General features: G+C 37.8%; 1 protein-coding gene across 4 annotated transcripts in view; it reads left to right on the top strand.

Annotated features, from left to right (window-relative positions):
• SUGCT (succinyl-CoA:glutarate-CoA transferase) overlaps nt 1-23,621 on the top strand; it is a 331,487-nt gene that overhangs the window by 20,862 nt on the left and 287,004 nt on the right. For all 4 annotated transcript variants that reach the window (XM_032442546.1, XM_015854946.2, XM_032442545.1 and 1 more), the window contains exon 6: nt 4,924-5,044. In XM_032442546.1, coding sequence (XP_032298437.1) covers nt 4,924-5,044 — 121 coding nt within the window. The remainder of the gene's footprint in view (nt 1-4,923; nt 5,045-23,621) is intronic.

Below are 23,621 nucleotides of genomic sequence, written 5' to 3'. Positions count from 1 at the left end.
TTAAAAGAAAACGGGGGAAATGTGGAGAGTGTTTATGCAGAATGGCTTCATGAGAAAGGACATGAAGAGATTCCACTAGTTAAATTGTAAAAGAATGAATGTGATTAAAGACAAAGACGGTTTATCCTAGGGACGGTCACGGGCTAAGCAGCTGTGGAGAAATCAGGATGTGAAAAGACAGGGTATGTAGCTAAAGAAGAAATATGTATCTAGAGGCAAGAGCGGCCTGAGGGAAAAGCAAGATGTGTAGCAAGGTGTAGACAGAGCTGCAAAGAAAAAGTATCCATAAGACTAACCACAAAGGTCAGATGAAGTAATGTCTAATTCACCAATCCTGAGCTAACTTTTGCAATATGCATGAACTTATTACTGATTGTATAAATGAAGTGCTGTAACACCTAATAAACGAGGCTTTGTTGACCATGATAGCATGAGACTTGTCTCCCGCGGTTACTTCCAACAAAGGAGTTTACAGTGGGAGAACTGGGCTCCACTATTTGTGTATTTTTGAGTGCTACAGTATATTCATGGCTTTCATTGCTGTACCAGAAGTGCTGTCCTGTAGGTCAAATGCCATGTTTGTTTAGGATGAGGGTAATGATTTTTCTAATAATGAAGTTTGATTATTCTAGTAATTTTTAAGCTAATAAAAATACCATATTTCACACTTCTTAAAGCTTGTGCTTTCCTATCCTTTTTTAAAATTTTTTTTTTGAGGAGTGTAGGACCTGCTAACTAGTACAGCAGGGCTAAAGACCGTAAGAATAGCAACATATCTAAAACTGTGAGCTGGCTTCTGTTCCTGTTTGCTTCAATATTGTTTCCAGTCACTCTTCTTTTCACAGTAAGTCTGTATATGTCCTGCAATAAGTGGAATTTGTCTTTTAAGATTTATTGCCAGAGATGTTATATGAAATGCAAAGAGGTTAAGTTGTCTTATGCTTTTGAAACTTCTATTTTTACTGTCAGCTCTGTACAGTCTTTGGAGTTTATAAGCCAAAATTTATGGACTCTCCACTGCCCTCTCTCTGTGTTCTCTGCAGAACACAATCATTCATTTCTGTTATGAAGCTGTATGTTTATCTTCTAAAGGTTTTGGAAACAGATAGAGCCATTTGGGAAAATACAGATGTATTTTTTGGATAGCCAAATTCTAAATAAGAGTTCTACAAAAAGAATTCATTCCAGATAACCAGGGAAAAAAGTTCAGTCACCTTACTTGTCCTTTTGGGTAATAAATGGTGGACGAAAGTAAAACTTGAAGCAAAAGACCATTGGTTCTGTGAATGTGGGCTGGATGTGTTGAACAGAGCTTAGGATAGCTGGTTTTATGAGTGAGGATGAGCTGGAGGAAAGATGGCTGTAGCATTTGCATCTTATGCATGACTGCTACTGTTTGAGTTTAAGAAGTTCCCTTTTCCTTGTCTTGATATTGGTACAGGAAGGTCACTGCTGGGTTTAGTTTTTAAATGTACAACTAACCTTTTCATGATTTGTGCCATTAAATGGCTGAGTACTTAAGAATGTGCAATACTATAACCTTTGTACTTGAGGCGGGACTGCCTGAATGTAAGTCCTACACAGTTTTTTACCACATAATGGTAGCTTTTGGAAGTGCTCAGTGCAGAGGTCTTTATATTTTATTTTAGGATCTCAAATGGAACTATAATATACTTTCTTATTCTTGGTCTTTGTTTTAAAAAAATATATTATCTATAATAAAAGACTTTGTTGTCACTTGTCTTTTGGTAACATATATAGATATACAGAATTCTGAATGTTGTGCAGCGATGTGTTTGCTATAACAAAAAGTATTGTTTCTGTTTGCAAGAAGAACATTGAGTTTGGGACATCAGATACAAATAAGTATGAAGTGTAGGCTTAAGTCCTACAGAGAAAAGTGATGAATTTTAATAATTTTTCTTTATTAAGTAAAGTAGCTTGGTTAGAATAATTTAATTAGTAGTACCAAGCATGCAGAAAAACCTGTTAATCAGCAATCCAGGAGATTTAGCACATTGCTGATAAGACTCTTGTCCAAAGGTCTACTCTTTCATAACTGTGTGAATATTTTACAGCATAGTTACCATAAAATTATATTTTAGTCTGTATTCTGTTTCTGTATTCTGCATCGCTTGTAGCCTTGTTTTACTTTCTATTGCTTTTAACTCGCTGTTAACTGCTTTTCAAATAGTTGAATGTCTCACTGAACAAAACTTATTTTCAGTGATGATACGTGTACTGATACTGTGCTCTGATATATATCTCTATATTATCTATCTATACCTATATAACTTGCATTTTAGAGTATTACTCAGCAATATTCAGAAACTTGATTTAAGAATCTTTGGGATATGTTTTCCCCAAGTATTTAGTTTTAACTTTTTAATTCTATGTTTATTCATGAAGGACTTGGGAAAATTCCAATTGTTGGGGAGCTGATGGCACTTTTCCTTTCCTTCTGGTCAGTGTAGTTGAGACAGTCATCATGTCTCCTGCATACTCTCACTGAATTGTGTGTATATGCACACACATTCCTCTTTATGGAATACTTGCTTTTTAAAAAAAAAAATAAAAAAATAAAAAATCCTGAAGGGACCAATAGTTTGCTTTGTCAAGTTAGTATCTTTGTTACATGTTGCTTATATTCAAATTAATGATTACTTTAGTGTTTATTATGCTTTTTTTTTTCTGATGTCCTGACATTTACCAATTGACTGCATCAGTGTCCTATCTAGAACATGTAGTATTCTACATGTTGATAGTGTAGTGAATGTACAAATGGTGTGTACCTATGCTCAGTGCAGTGAACACTGAAAGAGATATACTGTTCACTGCTGGCTTATATGTTAAAGCCTGTTCCGAGGTGTCATGAGAGCACTAGAGGCCAAGCTGACACAATATTTGTAAGATGTCTGAAATGTTACGCTCATCTCATATATATACATATAATATATATGCTATTAATCTTGGCCTAAATCATTTATCTTCACTTAGCACTGTAGTCATCCATGTGTGTTGCCACATCCAGAGTTATGGCACTTATTTATTTATTGTTACAGTAATGCAAGTCGTCCTCTTTTCCTCATGGCAGTTTGGAGGTGATGGTTCTTCAGTATGAGATGGACAGTAGCTCTCAAGTTAGCCCACGCTGTCACTCTGTATTGGATAGGTTATAAAACCCAGTGAAAGCAATTCAAAAGTTCTAATTAATTTCTTAGATGAATTTTGCTAAAACTGTAATATTACCAAATGTAAAAGTAATTATATATAGACTATAAAGGATTAAGAGAGCAAATAAAACCCCTCAGATCTATTTTACATAAATATGTACCATTCAAGATCAACAGCCTGCTCTCAGTGCATTGCCACTTCTTTGCAGTGGGTGAGCTGTCTGGCACAGAAGATTGGGAAAGTCAACAGACCACTCCGGGCTTCTGTTTTTACTAGCTAAAGCTTCAGCTCTTGCGGAACCCTTGATCTTCTTGAGAACCTTCCTGTCACAAATGCTGGCTTTTTAAGTAACTGCTATGAAGTTATGGTATTGTCACATTCACAGGGGCATGAATTAAAAACAAAACAAACAACAACAACAACACAAAAAACCCACAAATAGTTGTTTAGAATTTTGAGATTTGCTCATATTATTGTAATTGTCAAAAACTGGCACTCCTAGAGTTCCTTGACCCAGACTCTTAGAAAATAATTTACCACATGCATTTAAAAATACACTTTTACTGTATGCTGAAGTTCATTTCTGTAAATGTTACTAGCATCTCATCCATGCATCTAATTAAGCCATTCATAATTTACATGGCTTCTTGTCTGAATGGGAATCAGTTTCTGTCTTTCCTGTAAAATATTTGCTGGCTTGGCTGTTTCTTTGGCCTTAAATTCAACTAAACAGGCTACATGCTAGAACAAAAATGCTTATGACTGCAGATATGATGACAGTAATTTATGGAAGCTGGCCCAGTGTGCTGTGTATATTGATCAGACAACTGCATGGTAGTTCCAGAGAATTTGACTCTGATCATCTTGAAATAACATTAAGAAATGAAAAGTTTTAGGTCATGCTTATAGATGTATGTACAAATATGTTCTTGTCAGGGAGTATTTAAATTCCGGGAACAAGCAACTGAACTGAAGAAGAACCTTAACCTCTACAACTCCGCCAAGTAGTACATATTTATTTTCAAATGTAGTTCTCTTGTTTCAGAATTTCTTAATTAATATTAATTCTACTGAAATATGTACAAATATTTACATGCTTAACTTCTCTAAGAATAAAAAGATGTAATTTAAATCCCATCAGGATCATAGGTTAATTTTTAATCTCAGTATGTTTTGGACTAGGTTATTTATTCATATGTGAGGCAGAAAATCCTGCTGCAGAGCTTTATAATTGAGATGACCTTAAGATTTAGGTTAAGATTTTAACCTAAAAAAAATTTCTGGGCTCCATGTTTTGCTCCCACATACAGAAAGAGGTATGTGTGTGTATGTATATGTGTATATATATATATACGTGTGTGTTTATATGTCTGTGTGTATATATATATATATATGTATAGCTTCTGTTTACAGCTGGTTTCAAGCTGTGTGTGAGTATAAAGTGGGTGACTGTTATGTATATTTTAATCAAGATTTTGGAAATCAGTGTGACTCTGTTAATACAATTACATTACTGTTTTGTCTAATAGATTTAGAATTCTTATAGTTCCTTTTCTATATACACAGCATCTCTAATGTGTAGTTCGCAGACATATGTAGTCTAACATACCAAAAAAATCTCTTCAGGTTTGAATTCTGTTCTGTCAGAAGGACAGGAACCATCTTGATTGTACTTCAAGCTACATGAGGAATATATTGAACTTTTGGAAGCTTGTTAACAAATCTTACACATCCTTTTGTTTTCTAAAGCTTGCAGCTGTATCTGATGTTTTCGTGGAAAACTACATCCCTGGGAAACTGGCTGAAATTGGCTTAGGTTATGAAGACATTAAAAAGATTGCTCCTCACATAGTGTACTGTTCGATAACAGGTATTGCGCTTTCAGTAATTTGTGTTATCTACTTTACTCCTCTTACCTTGTTATAAAAGTCATGTGATTATATGAATGTATTATTTTGATGTTGGTCAAGATAAACTGAAAGAGAAAAGAAGTTTGATTTTAATTGAAAGACGTGTATAGAAAAACTGAGAGGCAGCAACAATGTCAGTATTTTGTAAGTTGTTCAGCAATGACATTATCACACTGCCATGTTCAGATAGTCTTGCAAAGGGTCTACGCTGGCTGGATTCCTTCTGTGTTGCTTTGAACAGATTGATTTATATATATATATATTTCTGAACAGTTTTACTGTACTAATTTATGTGTTGCAAATTTCCAGTCTGGTAATTTCAGTGTTCTTTACTGCCCCTCTCTCTTCAGACTTGTCTAGCTGTATGTTCATGGAAGGGCTGTATGTTCATAGGTGTTCTCCATTACTTCGCTGCAGACTGCTCGATAGCTGAAATGTAAGAGGAGTTTTTTAGGTGTTTTAGAAATGGAAGGAGGAATGAAAAGGCAGTAGGCATGTGAACGTTAGAATCTGTACACATATGGAAATCAGTTGAACTCTGAAAAATCACTTATTTGAAGACCTAACACAAAAAACATACTTAAATGACCTGTGCATGAGAAGTCTATGGTTGAAGTACAAATAAAACAAAAAAAAATTACAAATATTTGAAGACCAATTTAAAATATTAGTTGCAAACAGGCAATTCCTGGATGTTTGTCATTTGGGAACCAAACAGATTTTTAGAATATTTATCGTGCTCTTATGGTAACTGTCTTTAAAAAAACCAATGAGAGCAGAAAGGCTATTATGTTCAGCACTTGCTGAGAAACTCCTGTTAAATCTTTCTTTACATATATTTTTAGTTTGTTTTGTGGCGAGTTACCATAGTGTCCTTCATATTTTCTTATGCATGTAATTTCGCAGTCAGAATTTACTGTGTTTTTCTTTTTTTTTTTTTTTTTCTGGTTGCTGCATCTATAGTTAATGAAAGAATAAATTGATACCCATGCTGCACTTTATTTGTTATAGGTTGGCCTTTGATTTAGTAAATCTATTTATCCACTCACTGCACATGACAACTTTTGAGTACTTTTGTTTTGCTGATAGGTTGTAGATCACTCGAAACTTAATGTGTTCAGTTTATTTCCTTGGAAACTTTACCAGGTACAAAGAGCACAATAACTCTGAGAGCAAATTCTCATCTACAAACCACTATTTTTCTACACAGTCACCACCATTAGCTGAGCACTTTCACCAGTGATGAACAAGGCCCTATGTGCTGTGCTTGTGAAAATCTGCATCAGTGGAGGTGACCTGCTATTTCACAGCTGCTGTGATGGCATAATTGCTAGGAAAATACCCATATAGTCCATCTTTCATCAGCCTGCCTGAACAGATGGAAGTCAGAAGGTGCTAGATCTGAATTATATAATGGTTGTGGTAGTACAGTCCAGCTAAGATTGGCAATGTGCTTCACAGTCTTCAAAATGGTAGGGGACCTGGTATTATTGTATTGCAAGAAAAAGGCTGTCTTCTTTATTGACCTGACTCTGGAAGTTTGAGCTTTAAGCTTAGTTAACATCACAGTGTAGTAGTTAGAGTTGATTTAGAGTTGATGGTTTGTTTGGAAGAATCCCTTTCCTATCCCAAAAGACAGGGCACATCACTGTACCTGTTGAGGGCTCTGTCTTGAATCTTTTCTTCAGTGGGGAATTCCCATTTCACCACTCCATGGTGAAATGATATTCTAATGTTGCCACCATCATTTCCAACACATTGAAGCTGATCTTCAGCTCTGTGTGCAGTTCCCTGGTCTTAATCTGCTGATTTGTATGGGTGAACTGATAGAGCTGTGAATCATTTTCTGGTATGAGATGTGCATGGCTGTCCAGAATGTGATTTGTCTTTCACATCACAGATGCTACTGCTGAAATGCACCACCCAGTGTTTCACTGCGTTCATGTGCACTGTTTGGTCTCCATTAATGTTTAGCAAGTGTCAATAAATGTAAATGGGTGTGATTTTTTTTCTTAGTGGAGGATTTCAGTGACATACTTTTTCTTCAGACACACTTCTGTGTCAGATACCATTTTGTCAGACTGCCTCTCTGCTACCATCTGTCACACATCAACAACATTTAACACATTGTTACAGGAAGGTTCAAATTCTACAAGTAGTATACTACTAATGTCCGCCTCTGATGTTTTGGGCCAGGATAATAGAATAGGATGTATTACTTTCAGAGTACCTCTCAGCGATTAAAAACGTTGACTTAAGTAAAGGGCTAAGGAAAGGTATTTGGCAGTTTCACAGAAATGCAGAATTGCCTAGATGGAAAGGACCTTTTGAGATATGTAGTGCAATTCTCCTGTTCTAATGAGGTCAGCTGTATTGGATTCCCCAGAACCATGTCCCCCTGGTTTTTGAGTATTTCCACAGATGGAAAGCACTACATCCTCTCTGGACAACCTGTTCCAATGCTTGATGTTCTCACAGCAAAGAGTGAATATTTTATTGTGTTATGCTGCAGGTCATGTGAATTTTTGTCCATTGCCTCTTGTCTTGTCAGTGGGTGCTACTGAGGAGGGTCTAAGTGTCTCTCACTCATTACCTCCCATCAAGTATATTCATTGGTAAGATTTATTTATTTATTTCCCTGCCCTGGAATTTTCTCTTTTTCCAAGCTGAAGTCTCAGCTCTTACCCTCTCCTGTGGGTGAGATGTTCAGATGTTCCAGTCTACTATGTGTGCCCCAGTGGCGCAGTGGTAGGAATGCTGCCTTGCAACACCAGGGCTCAGGGTTCGAATCCCCCCTGTGGCGCAAGTGGTAGAAGTGCTGCTCTGCAGCACAGAGGCTCGAATCCCGGGAGTTGGACTCGATGATCTCGAAGGTCCCTTCCAACCCGCACGAGACTATTACTATTACTATCATCTTCACAGAGTAGCTGAGGCTGGCTAGGCCCTTTGGATCCATTTGCTCCAACCCGTGCCCTAAAACAGGGTCACTCGGAGCAGGTTACCCAAGCATGCGTCCCAGTGGCTTTTGGAGATCTCCAGGGAGGAAACTTCACAGTCTCTCTGGCTAACCTATGGCACTTTTCCATCACCTGCTCAACACAGAAGTGCTTCTTCATATTCAGAAGAAACCTCCTGTTTGTGCCCATTGTTTCTTGTCCTGGCTCTGGCCACCCCTGAAGAAAATCTGACTCCTATCTTTACACTTTCCCTTCAGGTATTTATGTGCATTTCTTATATCCCTTTTAGCCTCCTTCTCCAGGCTGAACACTCCCTGCTCTCTCAGCTCCTCTTTATAAGAGAGATACTCCAGTTTCTTGATCTTCTTGATGGCCTTTTGATCTTTGTGGCCCTGTGCCGGACTTTCTCCAGTAAGTCCATCTATCTTCTTGTGGGGGGTCTGGAACTGGCTGCAGTACTGCATGTGTGGCCTCACCAATACAGAGTAGATTAGAGGGATCACCTATCTTATACTGTTGATGCTCTTCATAATGCAATGCAAGATTCTGTTGGCTTCCTTTGATACAAGGGTGCCTGCTTACTTAAGCTGACTTAAATGTTCTCTAAATGACTTCATCTCTCCTGCAGGCTTTCATGCTTTCCGTCTGGTCTCAAGGGCCCAGGACTCCTGGGGCTAGCATTATAGGTAAGGAAAGAGGCAAAGAAAACATTAAATACCTCTGTTTTTTCCTTGGAAGGGGAAGACCTGCTGGAGAGAAGCTCTGCAGAGAGGGACCTGGGCGTCCTGGTGGACAACAGATTGACCATAAGCCAGCAGTGTGCCCTTGTAGCCAAAAAAGCCAATGGCATACTGGGGTGTATTAAAAAGAGCGTGTCCAGCAGGTCGAAGGAGGTGATCCTCCCCCTCTACTCTGCCCTGGTGAGGCTTCATCTGGAATATTGTGTCCAGTTCTGGGCTCCCAGTACAAAAAAAAGCAGGGATCTCTTGGAAAGAGTCAGCGGAGGGCCACTAAGATGGTGAAGGGCCTGGAGCATCTCCCCTATGAGGAGAGACTTAGGAACTGGGTCTGTTTAGCCTTGAGAAAAGAAGGCTGAGAGGGGACTTGATCCAGATTTATAAATACCTGAGGTGTGGGAAGCCATAGTGGTGAGGCTGGTCTCTTTTCAGTAGTGTGTGGGACAGGACTAGGGGTAATGGGATGAAAGTACAGCATAGGAAGTTTCCGCACAAATGTGTGCAAGAACATCTTTACAGTGAGGGTGATGGAGCCCTGGAACAGGCTGCCCAAGAGGTTGGGGAGTCTCCTTCTCTGGAGATATTCAAGACCAGCCTGGACGCCCACCTGTGTGACGTGGTGTAGGGAGCCTGCTTTGGCAGGAGGGGTTGGAACTCGATGATCTCTAGAGGTCCCTTCCAACCCCTACAATTCTGTGATTCTGTAACTTGTAACCATTTTCCCTTCCCCATTCAACAATAAGCCTATGTTTTAACTAGTTTTCCTTCTGCTGCTATGTACTTACAGCATTGTTTCTTCCTGCCCTTCACATCCTTTGCCAGATTCTCCAGTTCAGCCCTGGCTTTCCTAGCCCTATACCTGCAGTATTGCAATTTGAAAAGAAAGAAATGATTTATTTCTAAACTCTGTGGCCTGATTCAAGGCATTACAGCTCAAAATATATTTCGTTTACTACTATATACAAATATCCACTGCCCTTTTTCATTTTTATTTCTCTGGGAAGAAAGCCAGAAGTTGATTAATATAGCTTGTTTTGTTAAAAATAAAATAAAATAATAATAATAAAAAAAAAACAAACAGTGAAAAGGAGATCAAATGAAAAATATTTCTGACAAAAACTGCATAGTGTAGCAGCTTAGGTTTATATATGAATGCCTATGGAAAAAGATCAGGATAATTTTTTTTTTTTTTTTTTTCATTATAAACAAATTAGGTTAGACAGCAGAGGAGATGAGTAAAAGCATTAAAATGTTTTTATGGGAGTTAATCTACATACATTTCAATTTATTACTGGCAAAGTCAGAGGAGTTTCTCAACTTGAGCCATTTTCCTTAAGGGACTAATTTGATAAGCTTTGTTAATCTGAATATCCAGCACATAAAGCTGTAGAACAACTTGGTAAATGAATACATATTAATCACTTGTATCAGTGTATCTGAGCAAGGTGAAATTTTGGTTGGAGCCTGTTATTAATATGCATACTCACTTTGCCAATGAAAACTTTCTAAAGCGTAACTGACGATATCAAGATGTTAATGTAAACTTACAAATTAACTCTCCTTTTTTGAGGAAGACAGGATGTAATCAGTAATGGTTTGCACCTCTCAGCCATGTTGCTTGCTATTTACAGCGTTCAAACACTTTTGCCCTCCTAATTTCTTAAAAGGAGAGGCTTATAAAAATAGTGGGACTTTCGGCATGGAAATCTGTCTTTAAGCAGTGTCCTGATTGTTTTAGTGTTAGGCATTACAGTATTTGACCAAAGAACTCCTACAGGTTTATGTGAGTTAATTGAGGTGTGTGAGTTGGATGCCTACTTTTGTGAGAGAATGGTGTGGGAAACATTTTAACATTGCATCCTGGAAGACCCTCAAGAAGTGCTCACTTTCTTCCCCGCTATAGGCAGGAGCTGTGCTTGCCACAACATTTGAGGGTAAGGATTGGAATTAAAATGAAAGATTGGAATTAAGTGGAATGAACCTTTGACAAACTGATTTCTTGCAGGTAGTTGAAAACTTAGAAGTAATATTTCAGGTGTGGAGAGGCTGAAAAGACAGTCCCAGATTGTTTGGTAATGCCATAAAAAGTTACATGTATATAGAATGCCTCACTAGAGATATGGAAAATATGAGTTAAGAAAGTCCTAAAGGGGTCTGCTTGTCAGATGTAAGAGATGTGCTGGCCTAGAATATTGGATTAAATGGACAAGTTGTCTTCCCAAATGTTGGAATCTGTTAAGACAAATTATCTTGGTTACAGAAACCCCTATTACATCTAAACATTGAGATTTCATCCATCATTTTGCACCTCTTTTACAGGCTGTTCAAGAGATAATAGAAATATGTTATTTTTCAAGCCCTTTTTGGTTTACAGGTCCTGTGAAGGATAATGGATACACAATGTAACATGAATTATGCTAGAAGGTCTTTGAACAGCAGATTGGACTGGTTTATGTGTTAACTTAGGCAGTTTCAAATATGCTTTTTAGAGATATGTTTTATGTATTGTAACTATTCTTAACTGACAAAATGATTTTGGTCATTGTTAATGAGTATCATGACCTCTATTACATTGAGATATGGGAATTGAGAGAGACATTTGGCATAACAGTTGACAATAAATAACTAAGAAATAAGTGTGTCCAGTGTGTCAGAATCAGGGTGTTTTCCCAACTTTAATTTTTTTTTTTTTTTCTTGACATGCAGTCTACATGCTAAAGACATTATAGCAGATTCATTTAATAAATTATAAATAATTACTGTATTTTACTTCCCTTAGCCATTTAGTTAACTCATTAATGGGATTAGAAGTCATCTGGACTATCTTCATTTCTTATTTTTGGAAGCATATTGCCTTTCAAGTTCAGGCATCATAGGTATGGAACGCAATCAATAAACAAATAATTTGATGGAATCAGCTTCACCCTACAGCATAACTTGTGTAGCAGCTGTGGTCAAGATGTCATTGAGTTTCTTTTGAGTCTCATTCAGTTATTGCATGCAAGTATAAATAAGTGAAGTTGGATATTAAAACTTCTTTTTCTCTTTAATATGAGGAGCCATTTAAAAAAATAGAAAATAGTTCTGACTCTAGACTGCACTATTCTTCCTTTGTGCTATTCCAGAGGGTGCGTGCTCAATTTATGCTATTTATTATTTTAGTCTTCTTTTAAAAAAGTATAATCTCCAGTTGTTACACTTTAAAAGAGTGGCATTTTCACTTTTCAAAGACTTATTTGTGACAAAGCAGTGTGAAAATATGGGTATTGGATTTGTCTTAAGAGTTTAGAGTCACTAACTAGTAGTAAGTACTAACTGATATGGATTTTCTTTTTAAAGATTTGCTGTCTAGAATGATTTTGTTGCTGGTTACAGTGTGGGTAGCAATGCTGTATTTATGGTTACATTAATTGCCAGATCCTCGTAGTAGATCAGATGCTGAATGAGTGTATTCATTGTGATCTATATTTGTGTCCTGTTACATAAGAATTTCTACCTTGTACTGCTGGATGTCAGCCTGATGGAGCTGATCTGTTCTTGGGGCATAATGCTTTGGTCGTGTGATCATGAATGGTTCATATGTGCCCTATGTAATTTAATAACACCTAAATATGTGAGTTGTTCTGAAAGTGACACTTCCTATTTATTTCCACTGAAACTACATCAGTTAAGAAGAAGGTCGTAACATTATTTGATAGAGCAAATTCTTGGCTACAAAACAATAATGGTGCTGACTATGTTGAAAAATAGCTGTGCATTTTTGCCAGCAAAGAGTAAGAGCCTGCATGCTTGTAAAAAGCCCGTATCAGCACAGGTTAACCAATGTGGCTATTGCCACTGCTGAAATGCATCAGCTACGACCTCACTATGCACACATCCTCTGTTCAGTCTTCATAAATGTTCAGTGAGCATCCATGAATGGCAACAGGTACTGTTTTTTCTTCACAAAGAAATTCAATGACACACCTTTGCTTCAGATGCACTTCAATGTAAGACACTGTTTTGTTAGACTGCCCTTCTGCTGCCAACTGTCCTGCAGCAACATGTAACAGGATATTGGTAGGAGCCTTACTACTGCAATCTGCCTCTGACATCATGAGCCAAGATAATAGAAAAGGAGGCATTACTTTTGGAGCAACCCTCATCTATTCCTCTATATTCCATCCATTCAGAAGTAGATTGCACTAGCCTGCTCTCTGTTTCCTTTGGCATCACTGTTCTAATATGTGGGATTGCTGAAGAATTTGGTTTAATCAGTTCCAATTATATTTCTGCATAGTTCCTCCTAGCTTCATTTTCTCTTCACTTTTGGTGACCTGAGGACTAGTGTTTCTATTCTGCCTTGTGTGTCCCACCTACAGGAGAGAGAATATGCTCTTTGCTATCCTTATGCATAATAGGTGTGAACAGTAGCTAAAAATCAAAACTGAGCTTGAGGATACTTAGTCTGTGGGGACAGTGTACATGCACTTGTTGGAATGAACCACTGGAACATGTGGTGTGGTATAACATGTGCATCACAGACTGACTGTGTAGAGATTTTAGCTTTGAAGTGCTAATGTTTTTCACTGGGAAGTGTGTATTTCCCACCATTCACCATATCTTGAAGCTGGATTCTGGCATTCGTCAAGGTCAAAACAAAAGAAAACCTAGTAGTATTAATAATAGAAAAGCATAACCATGACAAAAGGTTTCATGATTTTTATATTTGTTTTTCTCAAGTCTTCGCTATAAAGAATAGGAATTCTCAGTATTTTTAAGCAAACAGCTGTAAGATGTTTGTTTGTTTTCCTTACATAGCTAAACAAACCAGCTTTATCTCTGATTTTGTGCTTAGGAACAGAATGATCGTTCTGTGAGAAGATACTTAAAATTCTTGGTTTTGTATAGCTTAAAGATCAGGATTGGACCCTACTACATAAAATGCTTTTTGTTACTGGCTAATGTGTGTATGTGGGTGACTGGTTTACCTGAGTAGGCAGACATTGTAGCAGAACTGCTACAAAGATGGCTGATGAGATGGCTGCTCTGAAAGTAGTACCTCCTATTTTATTATGTTGGCTCACGATGTCAGAGGTGGATGTTGGTGATATGGCAGTAGGGGTTGAACCTTCCCACCAGTATCATGTTTTATTTTGTTACTCCGTGACAGAGAGCAGCAGAAGGGGCAGTCTGACCAAATGTGTGTCTGACATGGATGTGCATATGAAGCAAAGGCATGTAATTTATTTCTTCATGCAGAAAATATTGCATTCATATTAGTTGACTTTTGCTGAACATTTATGAAGACCAAACAATGGATGTGAGCCCAGTGAGGCAGTGGGTTGTGCGTTTCAGTAGTGGCAACAGCAGTGCGAAAAGTCAAGCCACATTCTAGACAGCCAGACACACAGCTCTTGCACTATGCATTGAAGAGCATCTCAGTCAGCTCATCTGTGCAAATCAGCTAATAGCAGTGACTATGTTGAAAAATACTGTTGTGCAGTTTCTATCTGTTGTAGTTTCCATGGAAATAAATAGGAGGCATTACTTTCAGAGAAATCCATACATAATCTGGAAGACACTCCTTAGAGATCAGATGATGTGCTACTTTATATTCAGACTGTAGCATTTTTCTTAAATGAGAGTACTCTGTTGATATGGAACTGCCCCTTTTCTAAATGTTGGACGGTTGTAAATTATTAGTGACAGTAAACTGAAATGCGATGTAATTTTTCAGGAGTCCAGGGTCATTTTTGGGTGAAGACATAGGTAAGCCAGATGTTATCTCCATTTTGGTATTCTGGAAGTCCTGATCAGTAAACCAAGTTTCTTATCCAAACGGCTCTGACTCAACAGATCCAGCCCTACTACAGCTTTATTTCCCAATGTTTCTCTTGCTTTGTGAACGCTCTCAAAGTTACAGATTATGTTCTCATTCACAAGCTGGCCTTACTGGTGAGCATAAGCTTACAACTTGTTTAAATACAATATATTTTGGCAGTTCTGTTGTTCATTTTTGCTTAAGTTTTTGAAAATTGGCTGGTTCAAGAAATAATAATGGGGAAGTGGCTGTTTATTACTCAGTATGATCTGTGCAGTTCAAGTAAGAAACTCACAGTTTATTTCTGGACAGGAGGGGGCACTGTTGAAAAGGACAACATTATTTTCAAATCAAATCACTTTTTTCTTTATGCCTCTGGAGGCAAAATGTTTAGAAAGACGTTGAATTTTGTACTTTTCCTTGAATGTTGAAAGCTTCTGCTCTCCTGTTCCCCTGCTCTGTTAATTATTTTTGATGGAACTGTGTGTGCTTTTCTCTTGTACACGTTTTTCTGTAGTTAGAATTCCTTGTGTTTTTTTTTTTCTCTCCTCTTCATACCTTCTTCTCTAGAAAGCTAAGTAATGCTTTGTATCATAAGCAGTTTGCTTTATGTGCTGCTTGTGACATTACCCAATCTCTTCTTTCAATATTCTTTTCCTCCCATTCCATTTCTTAAAGCACTACCACTTATTTTTCTGCCTTTTAAGTAATTTTTATTTCTGCAGGAAAGGAGCATAGTGCTGTATTTATGTGTGGGATTGAAGGCATGATGATCTACTATGCAGAAATATTTATACCTCAACTAAAAGGAAGTTAAAAAAAATACTTTTATTAAAAATTTATCATTGTAAGTGAGAATACTTATTCCTAATTTACACTCTGTACCCTGAAGAGCTTTGTCTTAACTCTGATTTTACATTTGTGAATGAAAAATTTACAGATTTAAATTAATACTTTGTAAAGTACTAAACCGCACTGAACTGTTAATTGTACTTGTTAGTAAGTAGTTGTGTTATAAACAGGCAAAAATTAAGATGAAATAAAGGAAAAAAAAAAAGGAGGAATTGTGTATCATCTGAGTTTCAGATGAGACTAAATCTGGAATTGTTATACATGTGCCTTTTAAGTGTATATACTTAAAGGGCATAAGACCAATTAAGGAACACATTTCTTCAAATTTAAGTGCGTCTTATGCATCTCGAGTGCTTCTAATTAATCCAAGAAGCAAAATGGTTCTTTACCCACCTACCTAGAAGACAGTGATAACTCAAAATAACCAACATTTGGTACTTTCCAGTACATCTGTTTTTGTACTAATGATTTCTAGCTGCTTCTTATGAGAAGATATAATTTTGATGCACATCCTACTTTGACTCCAGTATTTTCATAGCAGAATAAAAAGCTAAAAAACAGTCACAGTGTGCTTTGCTGGGCAAAGGCTAGTCAAAGCAGGAATAGTCTGAATTAGATGATAAAATAAGCTGAGTATCATGGTTTCTGTCAAAAAAAAGGGTGTTACAAATAGATTTTCAACAGATCTATTGTTTTCTAATAGTAGAAGATGCTGCACACAGAATAAATATATTGATAAAATAGATTGTTCCGATACTGAAAAGCAAATCAAGGCTCTTGAATGTTAGTTTTTTTATATTATGCATTTGGAAGATGGATGGATGCAATAAATACTTGATCTTTCCTTTTTTTTTTTCTTTTTTTCTTTTTTCTTTTTTCTTTTTTTTCCTTTTTTGATATCTTGAAGTTGTCTGAGTGAGCTGTTAATTAGTAAGTAGGGTCTAGGCGTAAAATAGTTCATGAGAACACTTTTTTGAGGAGTTGAATAAAAAGGAGTTGATCCTCTTGGACAACATGCTCGATCACATAAAGAATGAGCATGTTGTCCGAGACAGCCATCATGGCTTCACCAGGGGAAGGTCATGCTTAACTAATCTTGTGACCTTCTATGATGGATTGACGGCATTGGTGGACAAAGGGAAGGTGACCGATGTCATTTACCTGGACCTGAGCAAGGCCTTTGACATGGTCCCCCACCACATCCTCATCTCCAAATTGGAGGGAAGTGGGTTTGATGGATGGACAACTAGATGGATAAGCAATTAGTTGAAAGGCCGCACGTGGTGGTCAATGGCTCTATGTCCAGGTGGAGGCCGGTAACGAGCGGTGTCCCTCAAGGGTCTGTCTTGGGACCGGTGCTCTTTAACATCTTTATTAATGACATTGATGAGGGAATTGAGTGCACCCTCAGCAAGTTTGCTGACAACACCAAGCTGAGTGGTGAGGTCGATACTATAGAAGGAAGGGATGCCATTCAGAGCGACCTCGACAGGCTGGAAAGCTGGGCTTGGGTGAACCTAATGAGATTCAACACAGCAAAGTGCAAGGTTTTGCACTTGGGCCGGAAGAAGCCCAGGCACCGGTACAGGCTGGGAGGAGTGGTCCTTGAGAGCAGCTTGGCAGAGAAGGACCTGGGGGTCCTGATGGATGAGAGACTCAACATGAGCCAGCAGTGCGCTCTGGCATCTCGAAAAGCAAATGGGATCCTAGGCTCCATCAGGAGAGGGGTGGTCAGCAGGGATAGGGAGGTGAATGTCCCTCTCTACTCTGCTCTTGTGAGGCCCCATCTGGAGTACTGTGTTCAGGTGTGGAGCCCTCAGTACAAGAAAGACATAGAGATTTTGGAAAGGGTCCAGAGGAGGGCCACAAAGATGACCAGGGGGTTGGAGCACCTCCCCTATGAGGACTGGCTGAGGGAGTTGGGCTTGTTCAGCCTGGAGAAGAGAAGGCTGCGGGGTGACCTCATTGCAGCCTTTCAGTACCTGAAGGGAACCTACACCCAGGAGGGGAGTAAACTCTTCGAAAGGGTTGACAGTAGCAGGACTAGGGGAAATGGATCCAAGTTGAAGGAGGGAAGATTTAGGTTGGATGTTAGGGGGAAGTTCTTTACTAGGAGAGTGGTTAGGAACAGGCTGCCCAGGGAGGTTGTGGATGCCCCGTCCTTGGAGGTGTTCAAGGCCAGGTTGGACGGGGCCCTGGGCAACCTGATCTAGTAAATGTGTGTGTTTGGTGGCCCTGCTAGGCAGGGGGGTTGGAACTACATGATCCTTGAGGTCCCTTCCAACCCGGGTCATTCTGTGATTCTGTGAACACCATACTGGATTCACAGGGATCAGTAATTATTGGGATTATGTAATTACAAATTATAATTGAACAATAGCCCTTGTGGCATTCATTAAAACTATACTAAAATCCTTGATACCCAAATAATATTTTCATAGAGGAGCTAGGATAGTGCAATTTAGAACAAATAATAAAATTGGTTCAAAATTTGTCAGAAACAATCTTGTACTATATAAGCAGTAACTATTTGTACTTCACCCTTGGCATGGAAGGCAGTGGTTCAGAACTGATATTGCTGCATATCTTGTTTTGATTCATGTGGATGATGGAGTGAAGCATGAAGATGACCCCAAAATCCTCACTTGGTCAAGGGCTATGGCTTGTTTATTGTGGGCTTTAGAGTGTAAGGGGCAGGAGGATTCTGGAACTGGTTTACCAGTAGAAGACATTGTTTTCACTTTATACCTTTTAAACTCTTTTCAAATAGTCACACTCCCAGGAACTATCTCAGAGAAGAGTCATGCAGAGCTCGCCTCAAAAGCCCTGCTCAGTTTTTCCTCCTACAGCCAGAGATTTAAAGCATTGCCAGCAGTCCCTCTGTCAGTAGACTGCCATGGACAGCTGTGTGATGAAGCCCTGGAATAAGAGCTGCAGCTCAGCAGGTCCGCAAAGTAGAAAGGGAGCTCAGGTGTATGATATGGCAGGATAAGAATTAGAAATTACCCTGGCCAATTTGTCTGCAACAAAGAAAGACAAGGGTTGAATTAAACTTTGGAGCTAGGTCACTGTGTTGTACTTAATCAGAAATAATCAAGTCCTTTTAAGATACTATGGGGAGCAGTGGGTGAGAGAAGGGTTCTCAGAAGATTTGGATGCAATGGTGAGGAATAATTAAATTTGAACGTGATGTCGTATTGATATATGGAAGACTGGCATACTGAACTGTATTAAAATAAACGTGGTCCGAAACATTCTGTTCTACTCCATATTAGTGTACTCTCAGTTGGAATGCTGTCCACTTCTGGTTGCCATATTACAGAAACAATATAAACAAGTGAAGAAAGTTGTGAGAAGAACTATGGCTGAGAAAAACTGTTGAAGAAAGGTAGTTCAGAACTTCCCCTACCCTGCCCCCCCCCCCTCCCTAAAGTTTACATTTTGCTTTTTGCTAAAATTTTACTAACATTCATTGCAAAGAATGAATATTCAGAAAAAAATATGAATTTATTTCATAGGTAGTAAGTAAAATAAGAATTTATACATGGGTGTCAGCAAATTGGATTGTCTCTAGTTTTGAGAGAGAGTTAATTTGAAATAGAAGAGTGGTGTATGAAATAATAAATGATGCAGATGTAATATTAGCCTTTTTCTTCTCAAGACTACTGAATAAAGGAATTATCTGAAGCTGGAAGACTGGATATTTAAAAATAGTTGTGCATTGAAGGGAAAGTTTGCCTTTTTGTACTCTGCAGAGTTTGATGCCTTATGTCCTTGAGAGCAAGATAGTAGCAGGCTTAAGTCTGTGATGTATATAAATATACAGATGAGAACAGGCAGAGTTATATTTCAGAGTGTTTGAACAAGCTGGGAAACTTCTGACTTCTTTAATTACCAAACTACATGGTGTCAGTTGTTTATCATACACTTCAGGACAGAAACGTGAAATAAACTTAATCATAAAATTTAACAATGATCTTATTTTTAGGAGGTTACATCACAGTGTTTCCTTGCTGATTTTACGAACTGAAAGAACTGAGTTGAAGACATCGGTGCTTTTTCACTCTGTGTTAACATGCTTGCTTGTAAACTATACATTTATACAGATTAAGAACTCACTCCTTTTGTAGTAAAGAACCAGCTTCATGGTGTGCAGGAGAAGCTTTTAAGAGGTTACTGTACTTCCCACATGTCATTTTTTTGATATCTACGGCTATCATCAATATATAAACAAATGTTCTGATGTATTCAAGACTATATTCAATCTACATGTGAATTTCTGCAAGTTTTGGGAGTAGAGCATTAATTCTGTAAGGTACAGTATTTAAATACTGTAGGGCCATAATCTCAGGAAAAAAAAAGACAACGTGAAGTTTAGCAAAAAGTTACGCTTTGTAACTAAGACATGCTATGAAGTGGGGTAGTTTTTTGAAGCTATTGTTCCTTACTTCTTGTATTCACCAAATGAATAAAATAGCCAAAAAGTCTGATGGGACAATTTGAATCTGTATTTGCATTATGCTATGTTTGCTAGCAGGATTTCTTAATGTTTGGGGAAATTTTAAAACAAAACTGACTCTTCCACATTATTATGTGATTCTCAGGTTTTTTTTTTTTTCGGTTTTTTTTTTTTTTTTTTTTCCCTGAACATCTAAACAGATTTGTGCCTTGTTCTGAAAAAATCTTTGGTCATGTAAGATGTCAGTGGTAATATTATGTGGTATGTAGTTCCCTAAAAGAACTTTGGTCTGTTTATGTAATTTCATTCGTTTGTAAAGTGAGAACTTCTGAAGCCAGTCATGATACATTTAAAGATCCCAGCAGTGTTATGTAGAAAAAGCTGAACTATCTTTAAAGCAACGTGGTGAATCGACCCTGGAGTGCTGTACTGATTCAGGCTGCAGTGCTTTTGTGTCCTGCCGAACTCAGCCGTTTGTTGTGTGGCAGCAGAATGTGCCATCAGGGGACTCTCTGTATTTCTTTATGGCTAAAAGATTTGTGGGAATGTAAAATTCAAGGAAAGATTCTATAAGGAGATGATAATTAATCAAAGGAATGTGGTACTATGACTGAATACTTTGCATATGCAGTATAAACTACAGTCCTGACCACGTGAAACTTAGTTTTTGTAAATATATGGATTTACAAAATAAACAAATATTTCATAGTAGGAATGGAAGTAGAAGACCTAGTGGTTGACTGCTTAATTTGAAAATGAGTTCTGAGGGCCAGTGTGAGCTCTTCATTTATTTTCCCAATCCTAAGTGTTAATTACTATCCTATTAAAGCATAGCTATGTGTGCAGGCTCTGTAGGAAATTTTATCTTGATTTCTGCTCCTTACAAAGACCTCCCATCCCATCTTTCCTTACTGTCCATTTCATATCAAGGCAGTCCTTTTGCAAACAAGTTTTTACCTCTTCTCCTTCAGTGGAGGCTGATAAAAGACACTGTGTGACTGTGTTAGGTACAGTGATTTTTTCCATATTGGATATATTATTTTTACTTAAGATGGAGTTATTTTTTATTTTCATTTATTTATTCATTTTAATTAGAAGCAAAAATAATTCTGAGAAAGTCTGTGAAATAATGACCTGACTGTTAATTGCGGACTTATAACTGGATGAGAGACAGTAGAATTATTTTGAATAATAATAATAATAATAACATTGTTAAATATCTTTTAATACTTCTCTTTTAATGGTCATTTGCTTCAGAACTCCAATTAATAGGATTTGTGAAGTTGTTCAAAGCCTTCAGGATTTTTATTGGTTTTTTTTGTTTGTTTGTTTGTTTTCCCCTATTCACATTGTAATTTGGTTGAAAGTGTTTGCTTAATCTGAGTGGAAACTTCTAAAGGTTTTCTATGTCCGTTACCCCTCTGCAGTTGGTTTGTGGAGTTTCATATACTTCACTTTTCAATTTTATTGTGCTCTGAAGATGAACTGTGTAAAAGAATTTAAAACTATATCTTCCTGTTCAGGAAGTCTGTCAGCTGCAAACTGTTGGAGCTGGGAGAGTACTCAAGAAAAATATTAGATAGGCTTATCCTGTTCATATTGGCATCTGTTTTTGTCCATTTCTGGAAACAGAATTTGTAGCTAGCTGGGCCTCAAGACTGATCTAGTGCATTTGTTCTCATGTTCCTTTGCTATTCTGTGTTTTTTAACACCAGCTAAACTTTTCTTAGCGCAGCTCAGATGGTACAAGGACTGGTTTGCTGTGTTCCTGTACCTCTGGGGTATTATCAATTGAACTGTTGCTTGAATACCAATGGCAGGGCTAAATAACCCCCTTAGAAACACCTTTAAAATCAAGTTTCCAAAAGGCTGCCGAGTAAAATGTGAACACAAGCCTGGTATCTCTTAATTGGAGGAAAAGTAAAAGAGGCTTGACTTTTCATAGATCTGTATAATAGCCAGAATTGGAAGGGACCCACAAGGGTCATTGATTTCAACTCCTGGCTCCTCAGAGGATGACCCAAACTACTCCAGTTCTGGAGTCTTGAGTTTTTTCTAGTGGTGAGGGCAGCAGTTCTTTTCAGCCTGTTATACACAAAACTTGTGCACTCAGTTCAGGAGTGATCGAAATATACCACAAAGGTACTTTTTCATAAGGCATTTCAGAGTAACAGCAAACTTGGATGATGTCACCTTGTAAAGGGCTGATGTAACTACGTTAATTGGACGGGTGGAGGACCAAAAGACAATTTTCCTATTTAAATTCTTGTCATTGGGTTTATTTTTTTTTCTCTGGGATCCCTATGTATTAGTTTTGCCAGCAGCAAACAGACATTCAAAGTGGGGAGGCTTCTGTAAAATTCAGCTGGTTGTCAAACTTCTTGGAACTGAGCACAGGACTGTTTTCTATACAGCAGGTTTCTGTCAGCACAGCTGTGCTGCTCAGGAATGGGAAGAGGTGTGAACACTGACCTGTCTAGCTGTTTTGACAGAAACCATTAGCAAATATGCTATTACATTGGCAAACCCTTTTTCTTTCATTGATCTGCTCAGAAGTACATTTCCATAAGTAGTTTTACATTCTAGTGTATAGTGTAATTTGGCCCAGAAAGCTGTATATGCACAAGCATATACTTTGCCAGTATATGATGTACTTTTATCTCTGGAATAGTAGAGGGCTCTGGCAAAGACACAGACTGAACTTCCAATATCTATCCAAATTATGGATTAGTAATCCAAACTAATATGAAAGGGTGGAAATGGAAAGGAGGTATATTGAAATAAAATAACTTTCTGAGAAACCAGTGGGAACTGATAGGCTCCCTTCTCTGCTGGTGAGATTGACATCCTTGTGTGGTTCAGCTCTGATATGCACCACCAAGAAGGTGGTCTTCACAGCTGAGGGACTCTATCCTTCTGAACTTGCGCTGCTTCTGTTGCTAGCATACCAGCAGCAGGTAGAGTGCATGGTTTTTTGTTTTGAGATTTAGCTAGCCTTTTGCCCTTGTGTTAAAAAACCTAGCAGTGATGTTCTTTCTATTAATGTTTCTCTGGTCACACACAACCTGAACATCCAAATTATTGTCAATTTAGGAAAAAGAAACAGTTTCAACTAAGTGCAATTCTGAAATACTCTTGTGTTCCCATTCCTTGTTCAGTTTGAGAAGCATATAGGTAGATTAATGAACAAGTAATAATTCTTCCTTGTTTTAAGTACTGACTTTCAACTACGCACAGAAATAATAGCTTTCTTATGACTTCATGCTTATTGCTTGTTCTTTCGTCTACATGTAACCACCCTAAAATTAGTGGTATTTTTAATAAAATCTGAAACTTCAGGTTTTGAATTCTGTCCTAATGGAGAATACCATAGAAGACTGTGTGTGAGTTTTAAGATTTGACACTGTGTTAGTTTACAGTGAATGAAACCAGATTAGGCACTGAAATCCTGGATATGAACAACATAGCAACACAGTACAATTGTGGAGACACTTACTGATGGTTTAATGTTTATTTTTCAGTAGCTATTATAGTTGGACTGATGCCTAGCTAAGTTAACAGAAATAAAGCTGGAAGATTTTAGGCATCTTCATAAGCCATGCAGTAAGCTTTTTGTAAAGCAGTGTTTATTGTGCTTGTGTTCTAATAATCTAACAAGAAGACCCAAGAAAAGATCAACAAACATTTTATTTGTTGTTACTGAACTTTTCACGTCTGGTTTCCTAAAGA

This window comes from Coturnix japonica, chromosome 2 (genome assembly GCF_001577835.2).
Source record: "Coturnix japonica isolate 7356 chromosome 2, Coturnix japonica 2.1, whole genome shotgun sequence".
Lineage (NCBI taxonomy): Eukaryota > Metazoa > Chordata > Aves > Galliformes > Phasianidae > Coturnix > Coturnix japonica.
This window is presented reverse-complemented; position numbering and strand designations above follow the sequence as displayed.